A 12446-nucleotide genomic window follows, 5' to 3' on the forward strand; every position below is an offset into this window, starting at 1 on the left:
AGCTTAGGTTCTCAAAATCTGCAACAGGTAAAACACTCTCGCATTGAAGTGCTGGCAGCCTCCTGCTTAAGTACTCCTCCAAGTAATCAGTGGAACAAGTCGCACCTGTCACCCAGCACACCTGAGAACTTCACCACAGTCTGAAACACAACACATGTGGGAAGCACAAACCCAAACCAGATCCTGACACATACACAAAGTCAGCTTAGAGACAAGGAACGTAACATAGCTTAGAAGTGGCTGAGCTTGTTACCACTGAAGGCAAACACTCTGGCATCGAAGTGCTGGCAGCCTCCTGCTTAAATACTCCACCGTGCAATCAGCAGATCACTTGCACCTGTCACCCAGCACACCTGAGAAACTCCAGCACCATCTGGAAACTGAAAACAAAGTTGCACACAAAACACAAACTCTAACCCAGACCCTGACATCATCCCTGCTGCTTTTGTACACTTTCTGCCACATTTTTACCTTCCACTCAACTTTCCATTAACATGCTTGGATAGAGCACTCTGGATAGAGCAGGGATATCTTTCAAGTCATAAGTGTTCTACATGATGGTTCAGCCATACCTAACATTTCTGTATTAAAAAATTTTTTTTTGGATGGATGGATGGATGAGAAACACTAATGTAAGCCATTATCATCAATTAAGAGAAATAAAGGCTGGTAATGTATCCCTTTGTGTAATGAAGCTAAATAATGAGATTCTCTCTTTGAATCAATATTTTAATTAACTTAGATCGAGTTATAATCTTAAATTGTTAAGCAAACAAACATTCTGTGTGTTTATTTTACATTTTTCTTTCAGTTTGACATTACATTTGTCCCGGTCGTGTTTGCGGGCGGACCAAAGCACAGACAGGAGCTGGGTAGCAGCATGTTGTAAAGTTTTAACTCTTTATTCAAGGTCTTCTTCACAAAACATAGCAAGACGTTATATAGTCCACATTCAAAAAGGTTTCCAACAACGTAGCAAGAATCACTGCAGGAGTAACAGGAGCTAAGCCAAAACTTACATGTAGTCACTGCAGGAACGTAGCACAAAACTTAGGCATAGGTACTGTCGTGGACAGAACTGACATGAACGAGGGTGACAAGACAGAGGAGCCAGCGAAGAACAAAGAGAACCAGAGAGCTAATAAACAGAGGGGGAGTGAGGTAAGAACCAATGAGACACCGAGGCAGGTAATCAGGAGAGATAGAGATCATGTGTGGACCAGGCAGTAGAGAACTGAGGGAATGTGAATAGTTGCTATGGAGAACAAACTAGAAATAAAGGGAACATTGGAGGAAATAGACGTGAACATAAATCCAGGGGGAAACATAACAAAACAAAACTCTAAGTAAAGGACTGAATAAACAAGAATCGGGGAACCAGATCTAAATGAAACTATAAATAACCAAAGAAACATAAGAACCTAGAATAATGATTAACTAAAGTAAACAGAGAAACTAGAGGGAACAGAAGAACAACATAACCTAAGATCTATCTAAAGAAACCATAAAGAAATCCAAAGTACAAACATGAACAAAACTAAACACTGACTGACCCAAACAGGGCATGAAGCAGAGGAAGAGAGGACTAAAATAAAACTAAGATGTAAACAATAACTAAGGTTGACTTAACAGGAGGGAGAACTAGGACTATAGAAACTAACACAGAAAAGAATAAAACACAGAAAGGGAACCAAGATGAGGAGGAACAGAGAACAAACTAGTAAACAAGAAGAGTGCAAGGTGAACCAATACCAAACCATAATTAAACACAAAGATACTAAATGAGAATTAAAACTAAAGAATACAAGAAAGACAAGGGGACTAAAATAATACAAGGACAAGAGAACTAATCAGACATACTACAAAACCCATAATAGAACAACTAAGCAAAAGATAAACAAACACAAAGCCACAAACAAAGACCAGAATGTCGCACCACGACAACATTGAATCTTTCTGAAACGCTTCCTCAGCTCATATCAAACAGGAAAGAATTCAATGTGTAATTTCTTCCAGAAGATTATCATGAGGTTAAAACAGGTCAAAACTGCAAACTTTTCTCTTTCTGCCACTGTCTGTAAAACAGGCGTCTGCTGTAAATGTCACGTCAGATTATTTTTCAGGTTATTAATAAATTAGGAATCTTTGCTTACGCTGCAGCAACATTGAAAGAGAAGATTAATGGAAGTTTAATGATCCTCACGGAGAAATTGGATATTGCAGCATTAACAGTTTCACTTTTGACATTTTTAGCAACAGTCCCCAGATGGCACTGTATTATTCATACAAAACACATTTGAAATTCCAATAAATCAGCAGACTGCGTGTGTGGTCGTAAATCAAGGCATGTCACCTGTTAATGGGCCTATTACACTATTTTTCTGTTGTTAAAATTGCCCCTTCAGTAGGTTGAAACCTTTTAATAAAACTTAGTCCATTCAGGACACTGAAATGGAGGGCCAGCCTTCTCGCTCAGCATGCCAACGAGCTTACTGTGAGTCAGGTTTGTCAGTGAATCCATGTGTGGTTGTTCCCTTAAAAGGTCCATTTGAATTCAGAGCATCTCAAGGTGTGGCCCTCAGTTATATTTACAGCTTGGATAGCAATCAAACAGGATCCTTTGGGGTTGATGAAAAGGAGGGAAACGTAGTGTTTGAGGACACATAAGGAAATGAGTCACTTATTGATTTTCATGCTTCCTACACATAGTCCATTACAGAGAATGTAAAGTAATGTGTTTACAGCATAAAGTCTTCACCCAGGGTGTAAGACTTGCTGCTGATATGGAAAAGGTTTGCTGACTGCAGAACTGCTTGGTAAAATGGGAAGGATAACTGATAAGTACTGCATCATGTGGTTCTGATCCTGATCTTCATTTTCAAATCCAGTTCAGTCTGTTTACACTGAGCCTTTCCTCACCATCGAACCACACAGTCAGCAGCAAGATTTCATTTCTGTGTGCAAACTATCAAGCCTGTTAGCTAATAGCTTCCCTGTGCAGGTCCTGTGAGTTTACACACCCCCATCATCAACATAAATGTAACAATAATTTTTTTCCAAAAAAACAAAAACCTGCTCTTTACAATCCATAGAGCAAATGAAAAAATGGAACGGCCTTCTCAAAGCCCCCAACAACTGAACAACCACACTTAAAAGCCAAATCTGAGGCAGAAAACCAACCAATATAAATGAACTCTCACAACGATGTCATTAGGAGTGATCAAGAATCCAGAAAGAAGCATTTTGATGGACACAGAAATGATATGGATATAATATATAATATGTGGGTGGAACACGCTAAGCAACATTTAACTTTATATAGTGGAAGATGTACAACGTCTTAAGCTTTTGTGTGTAGTTCTGACACTATGGTTTAAAGAAGATGCACAACAAAATTAAACCAAGTTTTTATTTTTTTTAATTTCATTGCAGTTGTTTAATTTCATCCAGGAAAAACAATAAAAATCCTAAAACTAGCATGGCATTTATGGCAAAAATGACAGCATGTTAACTTTTGAACAGAGCTGTAAAACAGGTTTATCACATGATTTTTAGGATACAATAACACTATAATTAACAACTGGGATTATGAAACAAATTTAGAACTGATATGGACAAAAAATAAAGGCAGTGAGGAAGTTCAGACATGGTTTTGTTCAAAACACCAACACTATGACCTCCAGGTGTGGTTTCTTGAAGAAGCACAACAAATCCACTGGTAACTTCTTTGACTTATTCAAATAAACCCATCAGGATTAATGGAAATGATCTAATCAGGGGAATGCTGAACAGCTGTGAAAGGAGAGGACTGAGCCGGGGAACTGAGGGAAGGAGATTTATCAACACAGAAGAAACTTAAAAAACACAAAGGAATAATAAGACTAACACTAACATGCATGAATAACGTAAATGGACAAACAGAACCTGTGAAAAACAACTCAGAAATGATCAAAACACAAATGAAAACCAAAATCCCAGCTCCCATGAATAATAATGACACTCCCTGAACTTTCAGAATGTTTGCTGTCAGTATTTCCACTGTGTTTTACATGAAATCAATTTGCAATGACTTGTCTTAAACAAAGGTAATGTCAAGATGTGGTTTTGAGTTGGACCAAAGTGCAGACAAGAGCTGGGCACTCAGCAACATGTTGTAAAAAATCTTCAGCTTTATTTCCAGAGATTTTCCAAAGAAACCAAACAAGGCACTGCAGATACAAACAAAAGTCCAGATCCAAAAAAAACTTACAAGATTGGTTCTGCAGGAACATGGAAAAACTCAGCACAAACACGTGGGTTGAGAATGGGGTATGACAAACACAAGGAACCAACGATGAACAGAGAGCTCCCGAACAAAGTCTAATATCTCGGAAACCGTACGTGGTATTTGAATAATTGTTAAACTGTGGGCGAAAGCCATCCCTCGTCCCCAATCATGGAGATTTTCATAGGTCTATGTCATTTACAGTATAAAATATGATTATGGAAATAAATGGTGTCACTCATGGATTACTGGTCAAACTGTCATTGAAAATACATGGGAGAAGGCCTACAGAAATCTGCTGACTCTTGGCGATTGAGGGGGTGTTTGACAGAAAACTATGAGTCCTAGAACAATGTTGAAGTTATTGTGTGAAAGCAGAGGCCCGGCCCTACAAACTGACTGAAAATTGTGACTTTAGAGCGAAATCTGTGGCCGTGAGTGCCAGTTAAAAATCATTTTTTCCTGAAAAAATCCCCTTTGTACACTCTAGTTAAACTGCCATCTCCAGAGTGATTTTCTTGCAAACTTTGTGTCGCTTGGAGTGTAATTTTAGAGAAACCGTAGCAGTTATCAACAAACCGTTTTCACTTCCGAAAAGCCGGCGGATTTTTCTATAAACTGAAAGTCAAACTGTGTTTCTAGGCAAAAGTATGGCGATAGAGTAGAGCCTCAAACAGTGAATTTTGAGGATTCCTCCGCCCCTGACTCCATTCATTCCTATGAGGATTTTGGGGGGTGGTTTTTCGTTAATTACGTCGCCACGGTAACTTGAAACGCGAATAAAAGTAATAGCACACCTCCCGGGACCGAGCCGGACGTTTTGATGTATATATTGTGGGGTGCGCGCTGCGGTTCGGGCCGCATTAACGGAGATAGGTTTTGACCAGGTGAATAGTAATAGGAGGCATGGGAGGCTTCGCAATGCACTGCTCTCCTAGGCCCCAATAATACAAAAAACTAGAACATTTCAGAAGAAATTTAGACGGGGCCTGCCTCTTGGTACGTGCTTCTGGGACCACAAAGTTTCTCTGGCCGTTAGGTTTAGCTCCCATCAGGTTTCAGGGCAGAACTATGAAGAGCTTAAAAGAACTGTAAATTTGTGTGTTAGTTCAATTAAAGTCACCAAAAACTGTTTTCCATTTACCTGAAACAGGATTCAGGTTTCATTACGTGAGGTTAAAACATGGCCTCAGACTGGAACCTGTCATAATAATGCATTTCAAAAACAGCTGGGAACAATGGTTTAGCAGCAATAATAATGTTCAACCAAATTCAGCATTCTACATTTACATGACTAAATGTTTTTATTAAATATTGTAGTTAAATTTTATTCTGTAGCCAAGAGTATGATTCATGTTGATGAGGAAATAAAAACTTTCTGAATCAGGATGCGTTTGTACCATGAGTTTTAATGGTAATTTACACAAGTAAATCCACTTCCTTATACTTGAGATAATTCAATTCAATTCAGCTTTATTTATATAGCGCCAATTCACAACACATGTTGTCTCTAGGCACTTCACAACGGTCAGGTTCATACATTACAATTAATCCTAACAATTGAACAGTGCAGTCAGAGTTAGCTTTTTATTCAAATTGGATAAAAAGTTTTTCTATCTAAGGAAACCCAGCAGATTTCATCCAGTCAGTGACTTGCAGCATTCACTCCTCCTGGATGAGCATGTAGAGACAGTGGACAGTCACTGGTGTTGACTTTGCAGCAATCCCTCATACTGAGCATGCATGTAGCGACAGTGGAGAGGAAAAACTCCCTTTTAACAGGAAGAAACCTCCAGCAGAACCAGGCTCAGTGTGAGCGGCCATCTGCCACGACCGACTGATAGACATTTATTGATCCAAATAAACTTGAAGAACTAAGAGAAAGCACCATGAAATGACTGAAGTCCTTAGCGATGACAAACATGACAATTAGTTTCCTTCAGAACGGATTTGAACAATAACATTTGGTCTGACAAAGCAATACATGTAATTAGTTCAGCTCAGTGATCTCCTGCTATAGTTTCTTCTGAAGCTCTTTGACTTGAGACACTTTAGTTTCCTGTTGGGATGTGATCTGCTGCTTCACATCAGAGCCTTCATGGTGAGAAGTGGAGGAAAGTTCAAAATAGCCACCTGTAAAATTCAATTGAAATAAATAAAACATTAATATACATGGTACATTTTTTGATTTATTTGATAATTAACAAATGCAGTGGAAATTAAGCTTACATAAGTCCAGAGGTTGCAGACTGTGTGTTTGCTCCCGCCTCGTTGACGCTCCAGCTGTTGGTCAAGTTGTTGATGGCGATGACCCGTCCCACGGCATGTTGAAAGAAACACAGACATCATGATAAAACTTTCAAGCCTTAAGAAAAATCATCATCATTTAAAATCATGAACATGCAGATTTCTAACTACGTAGGTGACCCAGGAGGGGTCGATGTTGCAACTGCAGTAAGTTTTGAGAAAAATGTACAATCACAACTTCATTGTGTTGTTGCAAATTACCCTGAACTTGTCATGGACATACCTGGTCATGGGGCACGGAGTCCAGAAACCTTGACATAAAGAGACAAATTACTTCAATGAGAAAAGCACAGAAAATAACTTATCCTAAACTCAGTTAATGAAAAGCAAAATGAAAGCCATATATCTTGTTCTCTATAGACTGCTTGGAGGATTGGTTGCCAGGTGGGTTGGGGTGTCCTGCGCTAAAAGCATGGATACATGAATCATTACAATCATGAGATTCATGTTATATTTGAGCTTTTACCAACAGCTACTATAATTGCAACATACAAAATACTTTTTAGGTTCATAGTCTATCATCAGCTAGATTTTGGATACCTTGGTGACGTATGATGGGCCGCTCTGCAAATCGACCAGGTCCAGCCTCCTCCATCTCTTCTTGAAACCCTCATGAGTCATACCGTGCGTTGCATGCTCTCAAGCCTGCAAAAACTTACTAAAACTGGGCAAAAAACGGTTATTTCCACTCAAAGCAAATTAACATAATGGCCAAGCAAACAGAGCGGAGTGGAGAATGTCCATAGTGTGGAAAAAACTGCTCCATCAGACTGGAGCATTGGCTCATGATCAGAAAATAAAAAGAATACTAGAGAGCTCTAGCAGGTTCTCTAGGGGAGTTAAATAAAATGTTTCAAAAATGCACTGGTCTCCAAATTAGTTCAGTGGTCGTCTGAAGTAGCTGTATTCAAGAGTAATAAGCTTCACAGCCGTTACTGGACCTGTACAGGCCGTCAGCCGACACCGTTATTCTTATTACCTGTTAAATACATCAACTGGATTTCCAGTATCCAAGCGAATCATTGAGGACATTTGATTCTGATTATTTGTTCTCACTTTGGTGTTTTTACCTAAGATGGAGTACCATTAAAAATGACAGGACTATTGTCCTAGTGTAATTTGTTTCCCAGCCCTCCTCTCAAGTCATGGTGAAGATGCAGCTGAAAATGAAGCCAAAATACAATATACAGGGTTGTGGTAACTGTAATAAGTCTGCAACACACCTGACTGAACACAATATTCTGGCTGAGATATGTAAATGTGGTCAATGAGAGTCTGCCTTTCCGTTGTTGGATCCGAGATGAGTTGAGTAAATCCTTTGCTTCCAAACAACTCCTTGATTGCTGATTAAGATTTCTACATTGGAAAGAACGGCTCTCACTTCATTCCAGTGTATTTCCAAGTCCTTTGTATGGTGGCTTTAAGCTTTTGGGTAGCTTCAAAACTGAATGTAAAGTCTTGCCTGAGATGTTGTAAGCTGCAGTTCCAGTAAAAGCTGTGAGGAGTACCGTGGGCTGAGACATGTCACCAATATCACCAAATCTGGGAAGCCGGCGCAAGAGCTTGGTTGCTTCCTGGTAAACACATTTGATAACATGAGACTTGCCACAGCCTGCCCCTCCAGTCAAAAAATAAAAGAACGGGTCTGGATTTTGATGGACGCTTGAGTCTCATTTAAACTACTATTTGTCTAATAAAATCAGGGCTCAATTTGGGTATTTCGATTGCTGGCATGGCTCCACTGTTGACATCAACTTGGTATTCTGGGACAGGGTCTTGTTCTTCATTTTCATCGATTGAGGGTCGCTCCGCTACGCATTCCAAACGAGATATTTTTCAGGCAATCCTGTCATCCAAACATTCATCTGGGGCCATGTTCATCAGTTTGCTCATGGGAAGGCTCATTTTCAAACAGTCTTCATCAGTTTGGATAAAAATGACACTGCGTGATGACTTTTTATGGGGTAGACTACATGTACGGGCTACTGACTCTTGAGCACTAACTGTTTTGAAAAGGCCTGCATGATCTTTTTCATCTCGTCCTGTTGGTTGACATCAGACTTCTTTCCAACTTCAGCAAGCCAAGCTGGCATTTCCTCTTCATCAGAAGTGCTCTCTGGTTTCTCAACACCTGGGCTTGCTTGTGTGGATCCAGGTGAAATATTCAGATTGCTCAAGGCCGGAGGAGGGGCATCACCAATGTCGTCGCTGACAAACGATACTGGTACAAACTCATACGTGGTATAGGGGCCACGGTTCTCAAAGAGTTTGTACAGATGTTCAACCATGAGCGTTAGGTCGCTAAAAGTCATGACTACTGCAGTTCCGTTAGGATAGGGCAGGCCTGCTGAGTTTCTGGAGTGAGAATCAAAAACTCCAAACCTACCGTCTCTGTCCCGGAAAACTGCAATGCACTCTGGATTCACCAAAAGAAAAGCATGGGTGACATTTTCAGACAGACACTCTAGTTGTGAAGCAAGAGGCAATCCCATTAGCCATGATCTTTGAGGGCTATCATTCTGACACAAAACATGACCAACTCTTACACCTGTTGTGTGTACAGTGTAGATGTTCCCGTCTGTCAGTACTCGTTGGGGCATCTCTTCAACTGTCAAGTGATTATCAACAAATCTACCGTCCAACATGAGCTGCTGTTTAATGCCAACATAAAGTGCATCTCCTTGCTCAAGTACTCTGTCAAGTAACACTGTGTCACACTGCAACCCCTCACTGTGGTACGCTAAAAATGTCAGAGCCATACAGGTGCACTGGTGATTACGGGAAAATGTGCCGTATCTGTAGTCAGCCTGGCAATGTGTGGCCCTCACAGTCTGGACAGGCGGACCGCTGGCGCAGGGTTCCAACGAAGAAGCCTGAATCATAATCAGAAAATGGCATAAATTTAGCATTTTTGCATAATTTTTTTGGCTCATAAGTTAATGAATTAAAAATATACAACTGTATTAAACAAAAACTTTTATTATCCTGTTAACAGTTCAAACAAACTTTAGTTTCCAGGATGTAGATATTCAAAATATTTGACATTTCAACAGTAGATTATTCATGAAAGTTACCTGGCAGCTGTCATCCCTGACATGGTCCTCGAGAGGCACGGGAGAGGACTCGGCGGGGGCGTCAACCTCCAACGTGGGGGCGGCTCTCCTGGGCTGGCGACGGGCTGGCCTGGTCCTCTCAGTCGGAGTTCCCTCCACCTGAATTCAAGAGGAGCTTTAAATTTGGTAGAAAGTTCAGAAGATGCACAAAACTATACATCTTGAGGTCTCTGATTTAGGCTCTGTTGCAAATATATTTTAAATAATTTAAGACAACTTACATCCACTACTATTCAACTATTGAATTACTGAAAAGTAAACTACAGCTTTACCTTCTTCTCCGGAGACTGGGTGGGGGTCCAAGCCTGCGCGGTGGCTGGGGATGTCCTGGGCTGCAAACACAGGGATAATTACAACCATGTTGAAAGCACAAAACTACCAACAACTACTGTTATACTAGGACAAAAATAAACTATTACGATTTATAACTCAAGATACCTTGGCGACGTCCGGCTGGCTGCCCTGCAGGTCCTCCAGGTCCAGGGTCCTCCATCTCTTCTTGGTGGCCTCGGAGCGTCGTCCCTTGCGTGGCATCCTGTTAAGACAATGAGAACAGAAGAAAACTGGGGGAGGAAAAACAGGTTATCTAGACCAAAGCAACAGAGAAAATACAAACTGTGAAATGTATTTAAATATGTTCCAAATTAATGAAACAGTGTTTGTGGGAAGATAGTATGTGAGTGAAAGTGTGTGTGTTAGTGAATATTATGTGTAGCTTTGAAAATAAATGTCTTGTGTGTCTGAATATGTTTATCTAGTCAGTGTGTTGTTTTCTGATTGAGATGTAACAGTAGTGTAGATGATTTAAGGTGGGTGTAGTAAAGCACAGGTGAAGATCACAGCTGGCAGCACTGGAAAACTTCCAAATCGCAAAGTCTCGCACAAGTGAAAAGCTGTAATAAAAAGCAAAAATAATATCCATTAAAAACAATGCTAATCAAAATATTCAGTTCCAAAATATATTTAAAACCAGGAATAAAGCTCAAAATTGCTCATTAATGCTCTTAAAGGACCAATATCATGTTCAAACATCAACACATTTCATAACCCTGGTCATTAGTAGTATTTAAAAGAATCAAAACCAAAACAAAGTGAAGATTTTTTTGTGTAAACAAAATAAAGTTTCACCAAATTATCAAGATCTTTCACTCTAGAAGCTAATTAAAATAACCAAACACAGCTGTAACATGTTGAATTTGTTCTTAAATGTATATCCAGTCCATCTTAATTGATCAAATATGATAACTGAATAAAAGGCAAATTAAACAATATTGAACAAATACTGAATGGCAAGTCAACATAGTATAATAAATGTCAACATATATGAAGAGTTGCAAACAATCAGGCAACAAATTACAAGTAGTCATATGGTTGATTAGAAAATATTCCTCATGATCTCTGTGATAAAAGACCAACAAACTTAATACTTTAGTGATACATTTCTGTCTTTATTGTTAAAATAAAATCAGCATAAAAGTATTTAGATCCGTCTCTTCTACTAATGTGCAGTTCCACACAAAGACAGAACCAGCATTACATTGATCCACGTTTTCACCATCAGAAACAAAGCTTCACTGCAGAGCAGACGGTAAACAACGCATGTTTGTGCTGGTTTGTAACACGTGGTAGCTCAACAAACGATATATTTTATATTTTGGACCAGCAGCAGCCCAGCATGTTTGGGCAAAAACATGTAAATGGACATATGAGGGCAAAACAGCTTTATAAAGTAGATGGGTAAACCTCCCCAAAACATGTTTGAGCTTTTCAGGACATGCAGAGCTCCTTTGAGACACAGCACACTATCTGATGAGTAAACACGGACTGATTTAAGATCGTTTTTTTTTTTTACCTCATTATATCTCAGCAATTCACTTTAAACCACACAAAAAATGTGAATACCATACAAAATATTAAGAAAAGCCCTTGCCTTTATTCTGTACTTTTCCGTGTTTATGTAAATCAAATACAAAGCAAACAGATGCTATCAAGCTAGCATCTATACAAGCTAAAACCGAACGTTTCACGACAACAAAACTTATAAAAACACACTAGCTGTCTATAAACACGCATCAGGTTTAACAATCCTAACCATTTTAAATCATATTTCACCCTGATAAAGCAGCTAAACACGATATTTTACAGAGAAAGCACAGAGACATCTTACCTCGACCGGAGCAGACTCGCAATGAAAACACTGAGAAGCAGACCGGGGGTAGGCGCAGCGTCAGCCAATCAGAGAGCGACATCTGTAGGGGTGTGTCGTTGTTGACGACTTGGCTTTTCAAAAAACACATTTTAAAAATAAAATAACTTTATTAAAAGCTTTATAGTAAATAGATCAACTTTAAGACATTATAAAAAACGAAAATAAAAAACGTTTTTTTTAACAGACTGAGCCAGTCATTACATTGTGTTTAGTGAATCCCAGCGAGAGCTCATGACGTCACAGACGTGAGTACAACATTACATGGTCTAAAATCACACCTAAATGCTTCTGGTATTTAATGGATCTCCTACAAAACTGATGCTCTGTACTTATTTTAAATGTAGATTTGTAGTTTGTAATTAACAGTATGCTCCTGTTTTTAATCCATGCAGAAATATCAGCTCCAATTACTGATTGTGACTTTTATCCTCTTGAAGGATACCAAGAATCATAAATATTATTTCTCAGTTAAACTTGCCTAGGCAAACTCTGGTCTCAGAACGCAGTCAATCCGCTGATTGCTCACAGCAGTGCAATCAGCAGAGGTGCTGCA

The 12446-nt window shown here is 39.4% G+C and overlaps 1 protein-coding gene across 5 annotated transcripts; it reads right to left on the reverse strand.

Annotated features, from left to right (window-relative positions):
* Nucleotides 1-6077: 6077 nt before the first annotated feature.
* On the reverse strand, nucleotides 6078-11981 carry LOC124860651. Of its 5 annotated transcripts, none has more exons than XM_047354119.1 (8): nucleotides 11852-11981; nucleotides 10123-10577; nucleotides 9957-10016; nucleotides 9646-9783; nucleotides 7112-9444; nucleotides 6795-6822; nucleotides 6494-6547; nucleotides 6078-6397 (listed from the first exon to the last, which is right to left on the reverse strand). In XM_047354119.1, exons 2-5 carry the CDS (start codon nucleotides 10216-10218, stop codon nucleotides 8554-8556), a joined length of 1185 nt encoding a protein of 394 aa, XP_047210075.1. In that variant the 5' UTR covers nucleotides 10219-10577; nucleotides 11852-11981; the 3' UTR covers nucleotides 6078-6397; nucleotides 6494-6547; nucleotides 6795-6822; nucleotides 7112-8553. The 5 variants fall into 5 exon arrangements, with proteins under 5 accessions (XP_047210075.1, XP_047210078.1, XP_047210077.1 ...); XM_047354122.1 differs by having other exon boundaries at nucleotides 6773-6822; XM_047354121.1 differs by having other exon boundaries at nucleotides 6795-6844.
* Between the last annotated feature and the right edge of the window lie 465 nt (nucleotides 11982-12446).

The sequence above is a fragment of the Girardinichthys multiradiatus genome, chromosome 23 (genome assembly GCF_021462225.1).
Source record: "Girardinichthys multiradiatus isolate DD_20200921_A chromosome 23, DD_fGirMul_XY1, whole genome shotgun sequence".
NCBI lineage: Eukaryota > Metazoa > Chordata > Actinopteri > Cyprinodontiformes > Goodeidae > Girardinichthys > Girardinichthys multiradiatus.